Source organism: Bufo bufo, chromosome 7, assembly GCF_905171765.1.
Source record: "Bufo bufo chromosome 7, aBufBuf1.1, whole genome shotgun sequence".
Classification (NCBI taxonomy): domain Eukaryota; kingdom Metazoa; phylum Chordata; class Amphibia; order Anura; family Bufonidae; genus Bufo; species Bufo bufo.
In genome coordinates, this window is record NC_053395.1 from 188,505,040 (window position 1) to 188,526,442 (window position 21,403).

General features: G+C 47.8%; 1 protein-coding gene across 5 annotated transcripts in view; it reads right to left on the minus strand.

Moving 5' to 3' along the window:
- Positions 1-21,403, minus strand: part of UBR3 (ubiquitin protein ligase E3 component n-recognin 3) — a 207,286-nt gene that overhangs the window by 94,740 nt on the left and 91,143 nt on the right. For 2 of the 5 annotated variants that reach the window (XM_040441566.1, XM_040441564.1), the window contains exons 22-24: positions 18,632-18,802; positions 13,693-13,725; positions 9,742-10,205 (exon numbers count right to left, since the gene is read on the minus strand). In XM_040441566.1, the coding sequence (XP_040297500.1) occupies positions 9,742-10,205; positions 13,693-13,725; positions 18,632-18,802 (668 nt within the window). The remainder of the gene's footprint in view (positions 1-9,741; positions 10,206-13,692; positions 13,726-18,631; positions 18,803-21,403) is intronic. The other 3 variants (XM_040441568.1, XM_040441567.1, XM_040441565.1) reach the window with 2 other exon arrangements.

A 21,403-nucleotide genomic window follows, 5' to 3' on the forward strand; every position in this document is an offset into this window, starting at 1 on the left:
GGCAACGGATGCGGACAGCACACAGAGTGCTGTCCGCATCTTTTGTGGCCCCATTTAAGTGAATGTGTCCGCACCCGAGCCGCAAAAACTGTGGCTCGGATGCGGACCAGAACAACAGTCGTGTGCATGAGGCCTAAGGCTTTAGATGTGATCACCAGGATCCATGAACCCTAGCGCAGTTCCTTCCCTGAGGCTGATGCAAGCACAGGGAAGCAACACTATGCCGGCACTGAGCATGCGCGAGCTCGCGCATTGTGAGATTACGGCGATCTGACTTCGTGAGCAAGGACGAGATTCCTGGATACAGGCGGTGCTGGGCTCCTTCACAGGGGGCATGGCTGGGCTCCAGAACGGTTAGTACAGCCCCTTGGACTCCAGGCTGATTTACATTATAATATATATATATATATATATATATATATATATTATATCATTTTTTACACTCAATAAAACCACTCAGAGATATAGGACCGGTATATTGTGTACATGCTAGCGGCGATCTAGCCGTGCATGTCCGCATCTCTATAGGGTAAAAAGAGGTGCCAGAATCCCTTTAAACAGGCTGACATGATACATGTGCAAATGTCACCTGACTAACACTGCTATTCTTTTTTTTCAGTGTGCCCCCGTTTTTGTGGAATTATAACTTTTATTATATGCTAATTCGCCTCTAGGAACCGGGGGCGGGGGGGGGGCATTGCACAGGCTCCATTCGCCCACCTGTGTCCACTCCCTTCTACTCATGATTGACAGGGCCAGGCCAGCGTTAGACTCCTCCTGCCGCCCTTGTCTGCTGGGGAAAATCTCATGCCTGCGCTGTCCCGTTCAGTATTCGGTGCAGGCGCAGTGAGGAAGCCGGCGAGTGAACGGGACAGCCTGGCCCTGTCAATCAAGAGTAGGAGGGAGTGGAAAGAGGTGGTCGAACGGAGCCTCTAGGAGCAGGTGCAATGCCCCCCGGTTCCTAGAGGCTAATTAGCATATAATAAAAGTTATAATTGCACAAAAACAGGGGGCACATTGGAAATTGGATTGTGTCAAGTATAAAAGTTATCCCCGGGATATTTGTCCACAGAAGAGGGGATAAGCTGATCAGTGGGGGTCCAAACACTGGGACACCCACCAATGCCCCAGAACAGGGTTCCTGTTCCCCTGTTCTGATGGAGCAACAGGTCGAGCATACGTACTGTCGCTCCATTCATTCTCTATTAGAGTACAGCACTCCGTTATCTCTGGTGCTCCCACAGAGCATGAATAGAGAGGCAGGGAACATTCTTGACCTGTTGCTCCATCTGAACTGAGGAACACCAGACCCCCATTCTGGGTATTAGGGAGGATCCCAGCATTTGGACCCGCAGCAATCAGCTAGTTATCCCATATCCTGTGGATAGGGGATTACTTTATAAATTTGGCACAACCTCTTTAATCGTGACCTCATTGATTTTGGGGACAGTGTGATGCCAATGTCTGTAAAGCTTTGTGGAATATAGTAGCGCTATATAAGTGCATTAAATACATTTTCCATTGAATTAAAGTGGATGTCCAACTTGAGCAAAAGGGGCGTCATGACCGCAAATACCTTAAAATAAAAATAGAAAAACGTCCTATACTCCCCCCTCCTGCACCTCAGCTCCACTCTTCCCTTGGTTTGCATTGAGGGCTGCAGTGGTGACTGGTATACAACACATGACTGCTACAGCCAATCTCTGTTCTCAGCAGTATAACGGCACAAGGCCGCTGATTGGCTGTAGCGGTCAGGAGCTGTATACCCGTATGTTACTGCTGCAGTTTGTATACAAGCATTGGGAGGAGGAATAGAGCAGAGGTGCAGTGACCAGCACAGGTGAAAGGTTTTTTTTTTTTGTTATTATTTACTGGCATGGGGTCCCTTTTAAGATAACTCAGACAACCCCTTTAAAAGTGAAAGCACAGACTCATCTGGTGCAGAGATTTTTGCAAACATAACATTTCTATATCAAGGGGGTTCCGGAGGGGACAGAAGTCCCCAGTCCCCACCCTTGCTTAGCTTTGTACTGGCATGTCCTTGTGTGGCATCAGCACTTTATATTCATGCGTTCCGTCATCCACGTTCCGCTTCCAGTTAACCGGGTCTGACTGTAAATAGAGATCCCTAATAAGAAGACATAAACTAACTGTGACAGATTCAGTGCAGCTCAGTAATTTTCCGTGATGGCTCACGGGGATGAGACACTGAGGCTGGAAAAAAAAAAAAAAAAATTGCAAGGCTTCTCAGCCTTTCCTCGAGTGCCGGATCTCAGTTTCTATGGCGACAGCGCGTCATGTGGGTAATGCCACCTTTTGTCTTTGTCGGCAGGTCGAAGCAACCACAAATGGGTCATCATCGAGCCTTATAGGCTGTTCGATCTTCATTACCAGAAAACTCCACTGGAGATTGGAGGGGGGGGGGGGTGACAAATGAAGGCGGCAATGTGTGCACCGCATGACAACGGCAAATTAGATTCATCTTCATTCAGAGCCGTCAACAACTACGGCAACATGTGAGCATGTCACAGACCCAGCATATAACAGGTCTGCCGTGTAGCAAAGGGTTAAATGGAATGCACTACAACGACCAGCGGTACATGCAGCAAATGGTATAAACGATCAGCAGAGGGTTTTCAATCAACCTCATGTGCGTGGTGGTGGGGAGGGTCACACAATGTTGTCCAAAACTGGACCTCTTGCACATAAAAAGTTAAAGTGGCCCTCCAGTAAAAACTACTTTATTTTTTATTTATTTTTTTTACATTTTTTTAATAGTGTTGTGGGAGGCAACATTATCTGGGAGGATTTTGGGGCCCCCTGCATGTTTTTTTTTTTAAAAGGGAATCTGTCACCTCGATGCATTCTAGTTCATTGTGCCGTCACCACAAGTGTACATTTGTTAGACCAGGAACAGCCTGCCGGATCTCTCTGCATTCCAGCACTGCCGGAAAGCTACCGCATCGTCGTCCGGCCCCATTCACTATAAAAGAGAACCTACATACGTGGCAGATTTAGTGGCAGAATTCTGCAACTGAAAATCAGTTCCATTCATTTAAATGGGGCAGCGAGCGCATGGATTTCTGCAAGCCCCATTAAAGGGGTTGTCCAGGTTCAGAGCTGAACCCGGACATCCCTCCATTTTCACCCCGGCAGCCCCCCTGACATGAGGATCGGAGCAGTTCATGCTCCGATGCTCTCCTTTGACCTGTGCTAAATTGCACAGGGCAAAGGTATTTTTTGGAGATCCGGTGACATACTGGGGGTCTCCATGGGGCTGCCAGGAAGCCCAGTGACGTCACCGGCACTGATGGGCGGAATGTAGCTCTGCCCTAGCCAGTTAAACGGCTAGGGCAGAGCTAAAGCCCGCCCCTCAGAGCCGGTGACGTCACCGAACACGGTGAAGTTTCCGCACGGCAGTGTGTTATTGAAAACAAAAGAGGCCGTGCCCTGCGCGATTCAGTGCAGGGCAAGGGAGCGCATCGGATGAGATGCTCCGATGCTAGCCTCAGGGGGGCTGTCTGGGTGAAAATAAGGGTATGTCCGGGTTCAGCTCTGAACCCGGACAACCCCTTTAAGGTAAATGGAACTGGTTTTCAGTCGCAGAATTTTCTGCCACAAAGAGTCATGCCACATGTGAAGGCGCTCTGATGGGGACCAGGGGAGATCCGGCTGCAACCCAGCAAATATGCAGAGCATCGGCTAGTAGCTTGAACGATGTGGTTTCTCTCATCCGGCCGACTCTCTGCATGTTTGCTAGGTTGTGGTCAGATCTCCGCCGATCCCCATTATGGTAAAAGACGTAGGACTGATATTATGGCTCTGTTGTGTCCATTTAGAATTATAATGGATTTGACAAAACAAATAGTGTTTTTTACAGCTTATCAAATTTTCCCAGGCACACAATAAAAACCTTTCTGTACAGAGCTGACATGCTCTAGAAGCACCCTTTGGCTTTAGTCTTTTCCGTCATCTAGGGAGCAGACAAACTCCTTCTCTCTGGCCTCCTAAACATAAATTATAGCCCAGTTCTTATTTTACGGATAAGAATGCGCTTAAATAAGCGTTTATGACCTCCTCAGTCGTTTAGAGATAAGGTTTATTAGATGACCGGTACAAAGTGAAAGTACCTGTCACACAGTTAGAAAAACAGTTAACCTTTTGTAACAGAACAGCTCAATATTTTTAATAAAGGTAAATTGAAAAAAATGAGTTTTAGCCAAAAATGAGTAACATGCAATCATAAAAAAATATTGCCTCCGAAGGTAGTATTACAAGCATTGTGACACTGCAGGGCATGAAATCCAAGGCAAACATGGGGCAAAATCCACATGTAAGGCCAAGCTCACATTTCAGTTAGTTGATCAGTTATTTCCAACAGTTATTGTGAACCAAAACCAGTAGTGAAGCCTACTCAGAGATAAGGTATAGGGATGAGCGAATCGACTTCAGATGAAACATCCAAAGTTGATTCACTCATCCCTAATAAGGTATAATGGAAAGATTTGCACCTGTTCTGGCTCCCAATAACTGATAAAATAACTAAAGTGTGAACTAGGCCTAACAAACGCCACAGCTGGTGTGGATTTCAGGCCATCTCAGCAGCAAAAATTTGCTGACATGCGGGAAAATGTCCTATAGGAATTATCTGCTTTTGACAATCTTTTCTTGTAAGAACACTCCCTAAAAACTCGTCACAGGGTGCACAGCTTTTAAGGTACAGGTATATGGCAAAACTGGTCGCCCAACAGTCGTTGCAGCCACGTTCACTGGAGTAGTGGTGAACCCATAGAAGTGAATGCAATTGCCGCACTCTTCGCAAGAAATCCAACACGGCTGGATTTCTTACAACTGGCACAGCGATCCCATTCATTTCTATGGGAACACCTCTGCTCATGTATTCTGTCCACGACCAGTGTCACCATGTAGCCCTAGCCTAGTTGACAGAGGTCACAAAAGAGGGAGCCCTCTACTCAGAATGTCTTAAAAGAGAATTTTTAAAATGATGTCTCTATACCAGACAAAGCCTATAAAAGTGGGTGGTGCATGCATAAAGCTAGCCAAACATACTACATAAATGTCGTACAGACTCACGACAATCTCGTGTATGGGGGCCTCCCAACTCTCCCTCGAAGACAGCTGCAAGGGCAGATAAGGATTAGGCAGTTGGATTTCACTGCCTGATCTTTTTGTTAGGTTTTTTCCCCTCTCCCCACATGTATGTTTGGTTGAGCATGTGTATAGAGTGGTTGGGAGAAATAGCTGACTAAAAACTAGATTTTTGTACTTAACGTAAAATCAGTTTCTCTTTCGTTCATTGGGGGACACAGGCTTGACCTTGGGTATAGCTGCTGCCACTTGGAGGCGACACTAAGCAAAGAAGTGTGAGCTCCTCCCTCCAGCTATACCCTTCCGACAGGGACTAAGCTAAAACAGTTTGTGCAAAAGCAGTAGGAGAAGCAAAAGGAAAAACAGGAAAACCAAACAATGTACAAACCCAGAATCACGCAGGCCACAACGAGGCCCATAACCAGAGAGAATGGGTGGGAGCTGTGTCCCCCAATGAACGGAAGAGAAACCGATTTTACGGTAAGTACAAAAATGTAGTTTACTCATCCGTATCATTGGGGGACACAGGCTTGACTTGGGACGTTACAGAGCAGTCCCAGGGGTGGGCCATAAACGAAGAAGCCCTCCAGCCAATCAAAGAACCGCCGTCTGCAAAACTCTACGCCCCAGAGAAGCGTCAGAAGGTGCAAAGGTGTGCACTCTATAAAATTTGGGAAAAGTATGCAAAGACGACCAGGTAGCCGCCCTGCACACCAGAAGGGCCGAAGCCCCATGATGTACTGCCCAAGAGTCGCACACTGCCCGCGCAGAATGATCAGTAACACAGAAGGGCTGAGCCCGGTCACTGATGCGGTACACTTCCACAATGGCCAAATGAACCCATCTGGAAATGGAAACTTTGGACGCAGCCAGCCCTTGTCTCGGTCCCTCTGGAAGGACGAATAGTGAATCCTCCGCCGGAAAGAGGACGTCTGAGACAGATAGATGCAAATGGTCCAAACCAAATCCAGAGTGTGGAGCGACTGCTCACGAGGATGAGACTGGGCAGGAGAAAAGGAAGGGAGAATGATCTCTTCATTGAGATGGAATGCCGACACGACCTTCGGAAGGAAGGACTGGACCAGACGAAGGACTACCTTGTCCTGATGGAGGATAAGGAAGGGCGACCGACAGGAAGTTCAGACACCCTACGAATGGAAGTGACTGCCACCAAAAAGGCCACCTTGTAGGACAGGAAGCGAAGGGACACCTGCTGCAAAGGCTCAAACAGAGAGGACTGGAGAGCACCAGATTAGGGTCCCAAGGATTCAACGAAGGCCGGTAAGGGGGCGCAGCGTGAGCCACCCCCTGCAGAAAGGTCTGAACCACAGAAAGTGAAGCCAAATTCAGCTAAGTATAGAAAGGGCCGAGACTCAGGGAACTGAGAGCCAGCCCAAAGTCCATGCCCGACTGCAGAAAATACGAGAGTCGTGGCAACGAGTACCGAATGGGAGACAACTGGTGGTGTTCGCACCAACTAAAGTAGGACTTCCAGGTCCGGTGATAGATCCGGAAGGACGACGGCTTCCTAGCCCGAATCATGGTCTGGACAACAGCATCCGAGAAACCCCGAGCCCTTAGAACAGCGGCTTCAACAGCCAAGCCGTTAAATGTAGCAACCCTAAATTCGGGTAGAAGATCGGTCCCTGCAACAAGAGGTCCGCGAAGGGGAAGACATCAGGGTTAGTCAGCGAGGAGGGAGACTAGGGATGCGTGCCATACTCTGCGTGGCCAGTCCGGGGCCACGAGAATGACGGGCAGACCTTCGGACCAGATTTTTCGGAGAAGACGCGGAATGAGCGAGAGAGGAGGGAACACATAAGGAAACGTGAACTGCGTCCACAGGATCACAAGGGAGTCCGACGCCCGAGCCAGAGAATCCTTGGAATTTGCAACGAAGTTCTCTACCTTGTGGTTGAAGCAGGGGGCCATGAGATCCACATCCGGCCGACCCCATTGCTCGCAGATCGCAAGAAAGACCTGTGAATGCAGAGCCCATTTGCCGGGATCGAGTCTCTCTCGGCTGAGAAAGTCGGCGATCCAGTTGTCGACGCTGGGGATATGAATTGCCGACAGAGCTGGAACATGGCTCTCCGCCCAAGAGAGGATGAGAGCTGCTTCAGACATGGCTGCGGGGCTCCGGGTGCCGCCCTGGTGATTTAGATATGCGACTGCCGTGGAGTTGTTGGTTTGAACCCGAACTAGAGATGGTCTAATGAACCAGAGAGGCGAATCACCCGCAATTCTAGAATATTGATCGGAAGGGAGCATTCCTCGTGGGACCAGGTGCCCTGGACCGAGAGATTGTCCAGATTGCCCCAGAGACTAGCGTCTGTCGTAACCAGAATCAGGTGGAGGGGAAGGAAGGAGCGGCCCGATGTCAGCATCGGAGACAGGGAGACAGATGAGTTGATCCAGAAAGGCCGGGGAACCGTCCCACTTGGTCAGAATGTGCCGCTGAAGAGCCCTGGTATGGAACTGTGCATAGGGCACTGCTTTGAAGGAAGAGACCATGTAGCCCAGAGCCCTCATGCACTGGCGAATGGGAAGAGGCTGAGGCCGCAACAATGAGAGTATCTGACTAAGGAGAGTGGAGAGTTTGTCTAGGAGCAAGAATATCTTGGCCCGATCGGTGTCGAACAGCATGCCCAGAAACATCAGCTGTCTAGATGGATGAAGACATGACTTTGATAGGTTCAGAACCCACCCGAAGTGTTACAGGGTGTCTCGGACGACATGTAGGCTGTCCGCCGTTGTCCGGAATGACGAACCCTTGATCAGGACATCGTCCAAGTACGGAATAGCCACTATCCCCCTGGCATGACTGAGGCAAGACCGAACGGGAGGGCCACAAACTTGTAATGAAAAGGTCCCACTGCGAACCGAAGATATTTCTGGTGACTGACGCAGATGGGAACATGTAGGTAAGCGTCCTTGATGTCTATTGAGGACAGGTACTCCCCCGGGTCCATGGTTGCAATGTCCGAATCCGCGAAAACGGTCGGGGAAGACTAGCGAAAAAAACAGAACTTGAGTTTGTAACCTTCCGAGATAACTTCTCGTACCCAGGCATCCGTGATGTGAGCTAGCCAAACATGCTGGAACAGATGAAGGAGGGGGGAAACTAGGAGAACTCATCCCCCGCCCGCAATAATTAAAAGAAGCGCTGGCGCACCCACTGGAGGTCTTTCCTTCTCACCCTCCGTATAACGGTGCTGCCGCAAGGAGCCCCGGCCGAGCGGAGGTGTCGGCCGGGTGAGAAGTACCCGCGGCGAGCGGATCTGAAGTAGGCCGCAGTAGAAGCCGGGGCCTCAATTTACAAGCGGCCCTGACGGAGGAGAGAGAAACAGGTGGGGGCTGCCACGACAGAAAGAAGTTTGGCAAGCACAGAGGGCCACCCCTCACCCCCACAGAAGAGCCACCGCGCGCAGCTGTTAACCCTTTGCCCGCCTGGGGGGACAAGCCTTTGTGGGGGTCATCCACAGCAAGTAACCTGAGAAGAGGGAGAGGGGGGGGTTGGAGCCAGGAATACCTAACTGTCTGGCATGTTCTGCCCCCCTAGTTCCAGCCGGGTCACCACCTTTGGTGTGCGGCCCCTTGGGGAGGGATGCTACACCAGAAACAGAGGGGACTTGTCGTGGGCGGCCGTGGTGACCCCAAGGCTGGCGGGATGCAGAGGCTTTAGGAACCTCTGGTCCTCCTTGTCTTCTGGAGACCGGGAAGGAGCAGCGAGCTTGGGGACCCCCTGGTCTCCCGTCTCCTGGGTGGGAGTGCAGGCAGCTAGGACTGCCTGTAATCCCGCTAGAAGAAAATAAAAAAAGGGGAAAATAAAAAAATAAAAAAAAAAATAAAAAAAATCAGCAGACCTCCTCCTACGGACACCAAGCTAAAACTGTTTTAGCGTAGTCCCTGTAGGAAGGGAATAGCTGGAGGGAGGAGATCGCACTTTTGTGCTTAGTGTCGCCTCCTAGTGGCAGCAGCTATACCCACGGTCAAGCCTGTGTCCCCCAATGATACGGATGAGAAAACCCTTTACATGGCCCAATTGAGGAGACAACTGTCGGAAAAAAGCGTTTCTTCCTGGCAATCGCTTGCTCGTTAGTGAAGGAGAACGCGGCATTTACATGCAGCGATCTACTCCACAGCGTGGGGAGGAGCGATGGCAAAGGCCATCACTCATCCCCTTACAGAATCATTGTTTGCTGGCAGCAGTTTAGACAGCAATATCTGCTGCCCTCAAACGATACTTTAGATAACTGACCCAACGTGTTTCGCTTGTTCATTGGGTAATCAGCAGCACCTTTACACAGGCAGATTATCGCCAACGTGCGTTTATACAAAGCGTAAAGGGGCCCTATTATGTATGGCCAGCCATACTTGTACTCTACAACCCAATCTGACATGGAGACACAAGATCGCACACTGGATGGAACAGTTGTTGAGGCAACTGGCTTACAACCATCAAGTAATGTGCATGGGTCCAACTAATTTGAATGAAATCCATGCACGATACTTGCTGGGCATCGGACAGTTGCCTCGGGTGGTAGAGTATGACTGTATAACCCCTTTATATAATATTAATATAGCCCTTTCTACTACTTTCAATAAGGCACCAGTGCAGTATTCGCTTACCTTTCCTCTTTATCCAGTGTTTTCTTCTCTGCAGGACTAGACTTTTTGGGTGGGACAGGTGGAGGAGCTTTCCGACAAATTTCATCAATGCTAAGTTTGTTCAAGCAGCTTTTTATTGCAGCCTTCAATAAAATCCTTTCCACAGCAGTCACTCCATCCCCATGAGCGTATTTGGATAAATCTGCTTGGATAAGACAATCTGGATCCCCCAACCAAGGTGGGCAGTAGGAGTCCGTCTTCCCAGACAGTTTCTGGTGAAGCTTGATCAGTAAGGACAGCATGCTCTCCTTCACCTCTAAAATCACTGTGGTTAATTGCGGCGTAGAGCCAGGCGCTGTCCACTTCAGAGCCGAGGTCTTAGGCCGCACAGCTTGATTGGCTTCGCTATTGCTCCGGTTTATTATCTCCTGGAACTTCTTCCGCCGTTCAGCAACCAAACTGAAAACTTGAGCAGTGCCGGAGTTCTTGGGGGGAAAACACATGAATTCAAAGAGTTAGTGACTGCGGTGTACTAACACTCACTCATACTGAGCTACTATTTAAAGGGGCTGTGCCACAGTGGACATTCATCAACTATCCATAGGACATATAATAGCTGATCACTAGGAGCCAACAAAGGTCACTAGATCAGGGGGTCCAAAGCCCCCTGTTCCTCCTTACTGCACACCAAGAGTCTATTCTAAGGGGCGGACATACCTTACTCTTCCAATCTGCCCTACAGACTCTTAATAGAGCCCATTCTTCAAACATCCTCACTGCAGTCATGCAATGAGGAGGAACGAGGAGGGGCTTGGGACCCACATTCTACCGATCAATCCTTAGGATATGAGTTCAATATCAAATTGGTGGGGGTCCAACTAGAGATCACTGAAGGAGTCGTGATGCACCAGAAAGAGCCCTGCGTCACGCTTCATGGTTTACCAGGCACCACTACATTTTGTTAGTAGCGGTGCCTGAATGGAATGGAGCTGCAGAGAACTTTAATACCAGACATAGCCACTACCAAATGTATGGAGTAGTGCCTGGTAAACAATGAAGGGGACATGGAGCTAGCTGATTTGTTACGGCACCTTCAGTCAGCTGAATGGTGGGGGGTGTCAGACACTGGACCTCCTAGGCATAGGCCATCAATATCAAAGTCCAGGAAAACCCCTCTAAGGCTCCATTCAGACGTTTGTAGTGCATTGCGTATCCGCAATACACGCGGCCAGCACCCCCCATAGAACTGCCTATTCTTGTCTGCAATTGCAGACAAGAACAGGACATGTTCTATTTTTTTCTGGAGATGCGGACCGAAAGATCGGGGGCCGCGCTGCGGATGCGGAGAGCACTTAGTGTCTATTCCATTCTGCCCCCATAGAGAATAAATGGGTCCGCACCCTTTCCGCAATTTGCCGAACGGATGCGGACCCATTATACGGACAGGTGAATGGAGCCTAACACATACTTTTTCGAAACCACTGAACTTATGCTGCACTTTTGCATAACAGCAGTGATGAAAGATGACGTTGTCTCCATGGTCAGACCACTATTTTAAAAGTACTTCACGTGAGGTCTTTTTCATCGTACTGCGCTTTCAAAACCTCATTGTTCCCACTTTATTAGAAGGGTACAAGAAAGGTCATAAATAACTGCTTAGAATATAGAGCAAAAAGATTAGCAATTACGCTTAACTGATGCAGAATAAAATAAATCTGGCACATAATGATTAGACTTTATTTGCATAGAAAACCATGCACAGGCCAGGACTACTGGGTCATTTATAACCAACGCACATGCAGTCCCTTCCAATGCCATTCATCAAAATGAACTTTTTTTTCTTTAAAAAAAAAAAAAACAACTCTGTTGAATGAGGCAATGAGAAAGACGGAATCTATGGAAAAAAATATACACGAAGCACAGTTAGAACAGAGGACAATAAAGCAAGGTTAGGCTGAACCAACAGCAAAAGGTGCATCTACATGCTGAGACGAGCAGCAGATTGTTGGAAAGGGAGCGTTTCTTTCTGACTGTCGGCTGCTCGTTCAGTGGAGGTGAAGAGCTGCATTTACATGCAGTGATCACCTCCACAGTAGGAGGAGGAGGAATGGCTATTGTAATCGCTCGTCCTCGTACAGCTGCATTGTTCCTGGGCAGCAGACCGCTGTTTAGACAGCACAATCTGCTGCCCAGAAACAATATATAAGGTTCTGCATGAAGACCATTTTGCTTATAGATCGGGTAATCTGTGGAACCTTTACACAGGCAGATTGTCGGAAAAGAGCGCTTCCAATAATCTGCCGGATTATCTACACATGTAAATCCACCTATAGGAGAATACACAGATTAACTATCAAACGCTGATTATACACCTTAGATAGCAGTCGGCTGAATGCTTGTTTGGAGAACAATTATTCCTGCCAACCCATCCATACATACATATGCATGCTCGGCAAGACAGATCATTAATGTGTTATCTGTAGAGGCGCGAAGTAAGATGCTGCCAGATACAATGGGCACATTGAAATCTAACATGCCTAATCCTTTTCACCCCTGACATCTGCTGACATCAGGGGACATTAGAGGGCAGGCTGGCCCTCTAAGGACATCTTGACTTCATTATCTGCTTCAATAAAATCCGACAGATTATTTGTCCCCCATTGATTTACAATGGTTTTAATGCCGGATCCGTCATTGCCATTTTAAAGATAATACACCCGGATCCGTTCATAACGGATTCTGCCGGTTGTATTATCTAGACGGAAGCGTTTTGCTGATCCATGCCGGATACAGCAAATACGCAGATGTGGAAGTAGCCCTACTCCCATGTGGAAGGAGTCTCCTCAGTTTTACTGCCCTGCTACTGCAGAGACATTGCCCTTTCCCAAACAAGCAGAAAACCATTTCTTTTGGCTGCCTGCAGTGAACAGAGGATCACTATGAAGAGACCTGGCTGCGAGGAGACTGACTGAGCTTGTGTGACCACTAGCAATCAGCTCAGGAGGTTGAAGTGAATGCTGCTATACACTTTGAACACCAGGTGGCTCCACGTGAAAGTTTAATTCCATGGAATTAAACGTCATCGCTCTTCACTGGATCCATATTTAATGGCATATAAACGGTAAACATTGCTTATTTTCTACAATCTAAACAATAAATATCATATTTAATGGTGGGACACCTCCTTTAGAGAAGTTGTGCAAGAATTGGGGGGTTAGCAAACTCTCCCACTTGGCCGGACCTGTAAAGGGAAGCTTACTTACCTGCTTCCCGGTGTTGGCTCCCCTCTCCTTCTCCTCCATAGTAGGCCTGGAAGAGAAGGAGAGGGGAGCCAGCACCGGGAAGCAGGTAAGTAAGCTTCCCTTTACAGGCTTGGCTAAGTTGGCAAACTGCCCCCCCCCCCCCCCCCCCCTCCCCATTCTTGCACAACCTCTTTAAGCCGAGGACCATACAAAGAAGCTTATTCCCAATAGCCCAGTCACTGCCTGGCTCTCCGATCAATGTGACTGCATCAGCAAACATTGCCGTGTATCAAAGACTAAGTGTACCAGCCTGGAAATTAAGATGCCAGCCTTTGTGTATTCATTTACATGTTAAGCCTCAAAGGACCGTACTGTTATGGTGAAGAATTGCTCATAGATACTAGAGGCTATTTTTTCCCCCCCAAACACTTGCACTGTTTTCATGACTGCTCATTTATGGCTTCTTACACAATGTACCGGAATATCGTTTTATTTAAACTGACGACAAAAGTGGATTTATTCGATAGTATGAAGGGTCATGGTCCCCGCAGCGCATGCCTTCGCACGGCTGTATGTCTGCACGATATCTATGTAACCAATGCATTTAGAAATTTCACATAAAATCCATTTACTACACTAATGGGTTATTAAACACCATGCAAGGCCAGAAGCCAAGGATGAAACACCTGAAGCATTTCAAGCCATCCAAGGACAAACATCACACATCTACCTCTCTCTGGAAGGAAGGCCGCCTGGGAGCCTGCTAATGGATAATGAAAAGATTACTTCTAATGTAGGTAAATCTGTTAAAGCACAAGGAGTTTGTCATTAGGGCACCTACTTAAAAAAATATATATACAGTGGATATAAAAAGTCTACACACCCCTGTTAGAATGTCAGGTTTCTGTGATGTATAAAAATGAGACAAAAAAATAATTTGTGAACTTTTTCCACCTTTAATCTGACCTATAAACTGTACAACTCAATTGAAAAACAAACTGAAATCTTTTAGGTAGAGGGAAGAAAAAATATAAAAATAAAATAATATGGTTGCATAAGTGTGCACACCCTTAAACTAATACTTTGTTGAAGCACCTTTTGATTTTATTACAGCACTCAGTCTTTTTGGGTATGAGTCTATCAGCATGGCACATTTTGACTTGGCAGGATTTGCCCACTCTTCTTTGCAAAAACACTCCAAATCTGTCAGATTGCGAGGGCATCTCCTGTGCACAGCCCTCTTCAGATCACCCCACAAATTTTCAATCGGATTCAGGTCTGGGCTCTGGCTAGGCCATTCCAAAACTTTAATCTTCTTCTGGTGAAGCCATTCCTTTGTTGATTTGGATGTATGCTTTGGGTCGTTGTCATGCTGAAAGATGAAGTTCCTCTTCATGTTCAGCTTTCTAGCAGAAGCCTGAAGGTTTTGTGCCAATATTGACTGGTATTTGGAACTGTTCATAATTCCCTCTAGCTTAACTAAGGCCCCAGTTCCAGCTAAAGAAAAACAGCCCGTTGGCATGATGCTGCCACCACCATTCTTCACTGTGGGTATGGTGTTCTTTTGGTGATGTGCAGTGTTGTTTTTGGGCCAAACATCTTTTGGAATTATCGCCAAATATTTAACCTTGGTTTCATCAGACCATAACACCTTTTCCCCACATGCTTTTGGGAGACTTCAGATGTGTTTTTGCAAAATGTAGCCTGGCTTGGATGTTTTTCTTCATAAGAAAAGGCTTTTGTCTTGCCACTCTACCCCATAGCCCAGATATATGACGAATATGGGAGATTGTTGTCACATGTACCACACAGCCAGTACTTGCCAGATATTCCTGCAGTTCCTTGAATGTTGCTGTAGGCCTCTTGGTAGCCTCCTAGACCAGTTTTCTTCTTGTCTTTTCATCAATTTTGAAGGGACGTCCAGTTCCTGGTAATGTCACTGTTGTGCCATATTTTCTCCACTTGATGATGACTGTCTTCACTGTGTTCCATGGTAAATCTAATGATAATGATTTATCTTTGTCTCATTTTTTTACATCACAGACACCTGACATTTTAACAGGGGTGTGTAGACTTTTTATATCCACTGTATATATGCCTTCAGTCCTCACTAGGAAGGCTCTTATTACAGCTAGTAAGGCATTTAGGGAGCACTGTATACATTATTGCATAGTGAGCTCCCTCTAGTGGTGGATGCAAACAGCCAGAATTTTATCCATCAACACTACCGCTGTGTGAGAGATTTGGTGCTTTAACAAAAAAAACAAAAAAAAAAAGAATTTTGACCCTTATGTTACATGGCAGGGTTGCATGCAATATATCAATTCATTTTTACCTGGTTCGATTTGAGCCTGAGATTGGCATTTTTTGATACTATGTTGTGCTATAGCGCAGCCTAGTATCAGACTCTACCAAAGAACATGGTGCATGCAAAGCCCGGCAGACGCCATGTTCTCATAAGCGGCCAGCAAGTGGAGAAGGAGGGAGAGCGGCTGGCCACAGCCACCAATAATATAACCGAGTGGCCTGATGGGGAAGTCTCGGGGGGGGGGGGGGGGGGGGAGCACAGGGAAAGGATAAACTCACCACAGTCCTTACGTTGTTAGATCAGGGATGGCCAACCTGCGGCTCTCCAGCTTTTGCAAAACTACAACTCCCAGGCAAAGACTGCCTACAGCTATCAGCCGACAGCAGGGCATGGTGGGAATTGTAGTTTTACAACAGCTGTAGAGCCGCAGGTTAAAGGGGTTGTCTGGGTTCAGACATCCCTCCATTTTCACCCCGGCAGCCCCCCTGACATGAGCATCGGAGCAGTTCATGCTCCGATGCTCTCCTTTGCCCTGCGCTAAATCGCGCAGGGCAAAGGCATTTTTAGGAGTTCCGGTGACGTACCGGGGCTCTCCATGGGGCTGACAGGAACCCCGGTGACGTCACCGGCACTGATGGGCGGGATTTAGCTCTGCCCTAGCCAGTAAAACGGCTAGGGCAGAGCTAAAGCCCGCCCCTCAGAGCCGGTGACGTCACCGAACACACTGCCGGGCGGAAGATACCGCCCGGCAGTGTGTTATTGAAAACAAAAGAGCCCGGGCCCTGCGCGATTTAGCGCAGGGCACGGGACCGCATCGGAGCACGAGATGCTCCGATGCTAGCCTCAGGGATGCTGCCGGGGTGAAAATAAGGGTATGCCCGGGTTCAGCTCTGAACCCGGACAACCCCTTTAAAGGACTTTTCATGATGTCATCACCATGTGACCAGTAACATCCACTTGTTACTGGTCACATGGTGGTGACATCAAAGGTCCTTTATGCTTCAACATCCAGAAGGATCTTGATGGAGAAGTTTCCTGCTGTTTTTACAGGTATGTACTTCATGCTATATTTCTGTATTAATGTAAGGCACATTGTCTTATTACTTTAGTAGCTCCATGTGCCTCACATCAATAGCAACAGTGACCCCATCATGTACCTCAATTAAATGGGCAACATGGGGTTAATGATGAGGTCACTTACTATTAATGTGAGTCACATGATGGTGTTACCTACTATTAATGTGAGGCACATGGACGTCCAAGCTGATAAAGTCATGTGCCTCACATTAATAGTAAGAGATGTTTCACACAAGCCATTGTAAATTCATTTCAGGAATGACGCTGTGTGTGTGAACATGATCCTCCGTTCTGGACTTGAAGGAGCGCACGGCATTATCAGCTTTATGTCACTATGATTATGTAGAACAGGGATGGGCAAACTGCGGCCCTCCAGCTGTTGTAAAACTACAAATCCCAGCTGGAGGGCCGCAGGTTGCCCAGCCCTGATGTAGAAGGAAGGTCAAGCAGAGGCACATATGATTATAAATCATGATAATGCCGTGCGCTCCTGCAAGTGCAGTACGGAGGATCACACTCAAACACGGAGCGCGATTCCTGCAATGGACTCATATGCAACAGCCCTAAGTAATCCCATCATGTACAGGTATCTCCTCACATAATGGGCAACATTGGGTTATGGGAGGTACTTGTTGGGGTTATTTACTATTCATGTGAGGCACATGGAGGTCCAAACTGACAAAGTCATGTGCCTCACATTAATGTTACGGTGATATGTGTCGTGTGACAAAAAAGGGTACAGCTACATGGCCACCTGTGTTGCTGAAAAGTTGAACAACATTGCAATGCGACATACTACAACTGCGACAGTTGGGAAAAAAATAATAATAATCCGACTTGGTTGACTGTTGCGTCTCAGCATGTCACATTGTGACACCATTGACTATCATTACAAAAAAATGTTGTGGGTCTTTTCAGAGACACTATTAAGCTATGACTGGACGGCGACGTAAGCAATCCCAACATGTACCTCCTCACATAATAGACAACATGGGGTTAATGTGAAGTACATGATGGGGTTATTTACTATTAATGTGAGGAACATAGAGGTCCAGACTGATAAAAACCATGTGCCGCACATTAACAGTAACCCCATGCTGTGCATTATGTGAGGAGGTACATGATGGGGTTACTATTATTGTGAGGCACTTGGTTTTATCAATTTAGGCTAGTTTCACACTAGCGACATGTCGTAGTTTTCTTCCAGACGCCTCTCGGCATGTTTGCCGTGCTGCCGCCGGAAATCCGGCCCGCCCCCATTATAGTCAATGGGGCCAGAGCGGACCTCCGGCGGCACGCGTGCACTAGCGGCAGCACGGATTCGGCAGGCTGTTCACCCGACGGAACAGCCTGCTGGAGAAGGCTGCCGCTAGTGTGAAAGTAGCCTTCGACTTCCATGTGCCTCACATTATTAGTAAGTGACCCCATAAAAAACCTGCTCACATAATTAGCAATCAATACTTTGCCAAAAAATAAAACGTTTCAAGCTGCCTGAACCAAAAGGCAGCATAAACGTCCAGCAGGTTACCTCATTACCGAATGCTATATTTATTCTGAAAGGCCGTGGCTCTTCAGATAAACCGCAGTTCTGGAATCGATCCTGGAACAGGGAGAAACATCCGCTGTGCAGATTATCCCACCCGACACATCTAGACTGACAGGTCTCTCCCTATACGCAAATAGGAAGAGACCTGTCAATCAAGACGAGCAGGGAGAAGCCACACAGAGGACTCTTTGCCCCGTGCAGGACTTTTTTTTGTTAAATTAGGTTCTTCGAAACTACAGAGTTTCTAATGAGGTAGGCTGTCACGTTTTCATGCTAGCAGCAGTTTGAGCAGCATAAAAAGGATGCAGGCTTCCTTTGAATGTTTGTGGGGTGAGTAGAATATTGCTAAAGAATTCTAACGTAATATTTGTAATATTAGGGTCCATTCACACGTCCGTAAGTGTTTTACGGATCCACAAAACACGGACACCTGCAATGTGCTATCCGCAATTTGTGGACCGCACATCACAGACACTATAATAGAAAATGCCTTTTCTGGTCCGCAATTGCATTGGTATGTTCTATTTTTTTCAGGAACGGAATTGCGTATCCCGAAAATGCGGATCCCGGAAATACGGATTCGCATCCGTTCCAGTCCCATTGAAAGTGAAAGGTTCCGCAAATTGCGGTACGAATCCGGACCCAAATTACGGACATGTGAATGGACCCTTAGGGTGATTTTTTTTATATTAGATTTTTTTAGACAAGGCGACACATCTACCCTGCAGCAGCACTTACATGTGCAGATGAATGGCTATCCGAACTGGTGCTTGCTGGAGGTTCTCTTCGCACCTCTGGAGCAGTGTCAGGTACACGAACACGCACAAAGTTTATGACATGCCGCATATTACACAGCAAACTGCTACCAGGAAACCAGCTGTCATGGCATCGATCCAGTCCAGCTGTGTCCTGAAATGAAAAAGTGACATGTAAAAAAAAAGAAAAGTAAAAGTCTAGTAAAGTAAAATTCTATTCAAAAATGTAACTACAACACACTTGAGCAATTCTCATATGTATGGAATGTATCAATCACACATTTTCTTTGTTTTCTGATCTGTTTTTATTTTCTGACTGCAGATTGCTTATTCTATTTCCTTTACATGGTTAAGGCCTGTTTCACACTTGCGTTGCTAATTCCGGTTTTTAGATCCGGCAGAGGATCTCAAAACCGGAATTAAACGGATCCGGTTTGATTTTGCACATCAGGATGCATCTGTTCCGTTCGGATGTGGTTGTGTGAAATCAAAACGGAAAAAAAAAAACAGATCCATCACTAAATACATTAAAAGTCAATGGGTGGGGGGGGCGTGGCCAACTGCCATAATGGACGGCCGCATCTGAGTGAAGCTCCGGCTCCCGCCAACTATCCTGAGCCATCCTGATCCCCACATCTGATGAAATTTGCCCCATCGAGCTTACCTAAACCAGCAGCCAGCGCTCTACCTCTGACATGAGCCCCAGCAAGGCACAGTTGGCGGCGGAGCGACTAAAGGAGTTTGCCAGGCAGGACTCCCAACATGGCGCCGCGGCTCCGTCTCCGACACGTGCGGCCAGCACCAGGAACCAGTCGTCACAACAGCCACTCACCGAGGCGGAGGCTGAACCTGAATTCACCCTGCAAGCCTCTCACCAGCAACTCATGGCAGCCATTACTGGGTGCCAGGTCTCCCTGACCGGGAAGATAGATGAGGTAAGGGTGGACCTGGGCCTATTACGCCAAGACGTGCAGCAGCTGCGCGAGCGGGTCCGAGTGACCGAGACCAGAGTATCAGACCTGGAGGATCTAACCAATCCCTTACCGGCAAGGATCACTGCAGTGGAGGCGTCTGTGGAGCTATTTCGCCAGAAATGTGACGACCTCGAGAACCGTGCGCGGCGCAATAATGTGCGCATCATTGGCATGCCTGAGCGGGCCGAGGGCCCAGATCCAGCGGTCTTCCTGGAGGGATGGTTCAAAGAGATATTTCCCAATGCTGCTTTCTCAGCTGCGTACACGGTGGAAAGGGCGCACCGGGTACCTGCCAGGCCGTTACCTCCTGGTGCCCCCCCAAGACCTCTACTAGCTCGCATGTTAAACTGGCGGGACAGAGATCTCATTCTGGCACAGGCCAGGGTCGCACAGAAGATATCATTAGGCTCTGCGAACATTTCACTGTATCCGGATTTTTCTGCTGACCTTCAAAAGAAACGTGCTACCTTTGTCTCTATCAAGCGACGCCTCCGGGAGCTAAACCTCAAATATTCCATGGCGTATCCTGCTCGCCTGAGAGTTGTAGATGACGACAAGTCACTTTTCTTCTCCAATCCTGCCGAAGCGGAGGACTGGTTGGCTGGGAGACGCCGACGTTCCCCTCCCAGATGATTTGGCTTGCATCTGAAGCTCTTCATGGACATGCCTGAGAGATGAAAAAGTTGCTGCGTGGACTGTACCCTGCTTGCCCCTATACCTATACATGACTTTTACTTTATTGTTCCCCTATGCTTCTGCTTTCCAACAATGATCCAAGTCAGAGCTGGGTAAAGTATTAATTCATATGGTTAACTGGCCTCAGGGTCATTGAGGGCTAATTGCGGGCAGTTCCTCATGCCAAGTTTTCATATAATCAGCAGATATAACTTCAAATGGGGGAGCCAGCTACTCCACCTGCATTGGGTTTTCACCTATATTCACCGTGCAGGTCCCCCAAACACATGGCCACTTGTTCACATAGATGTGATTATGTTTACCCCCTGTTGGGGTGGTTTAGTGTATTTGCAATATTTTTCGCTATTGATGCAATGTCTAACAAGCAAGATGTGAGAGTCCTACACAGTGCACGTTATTCCTGCCTTGGTGAACCCCAGGAGAGGGGTGATTATCCTTGTGTCTTTACCTGGTGTTTATCATGGCGGGTTTAAGAGTGATGTCCTGGAACGTCAGAGGTTTAGGCGGACCTAGGAAACGAATGGCTGTGTTTTCACATATCCGCAGCTTCGTGCCGCATATCTTGGGTCTGCAGGAGACGCACCTCACCACGGACACAGGAGGGAGAGTTAGGAAACCATGGGTTCAGTGGGTGGAAAGTGCATATGGCAACTCGTATTCTAAAGGGGTGTCATTATTGATCCACAGGGCGGTCAGATGGGAACCTCATCACACGTCTGTTGACCCTGAGGGGAAGTTTGTTTTTGTATACGCCCACATTAATGGTATGCCTTATGTGATTCTAAATATGTACAACCCCCCCCTGCCAATCTTTCCCTGCTACAGGCTGCGGCAGGATTTGCAGCACAGTTCCCGTCGGCCGGGGTGCTTGGCATGGGGGACCTCAACTTGACCTTAGACGCTGTGAAGGATAGGTTTTGCAACCCGTCCAGTGACTCCTGCAGACGGACTCCGGGTAAAACTGCCTTGGCTCGCCTGTTAGATGAGCTTGGGTGGTTGGACATTTGGAGGGAGAGATACCCAGACAGAATTGAATTCTCTTGCTTCACTCCTTCTAGAGGAGCCTTATCTAGGATTGACTACCT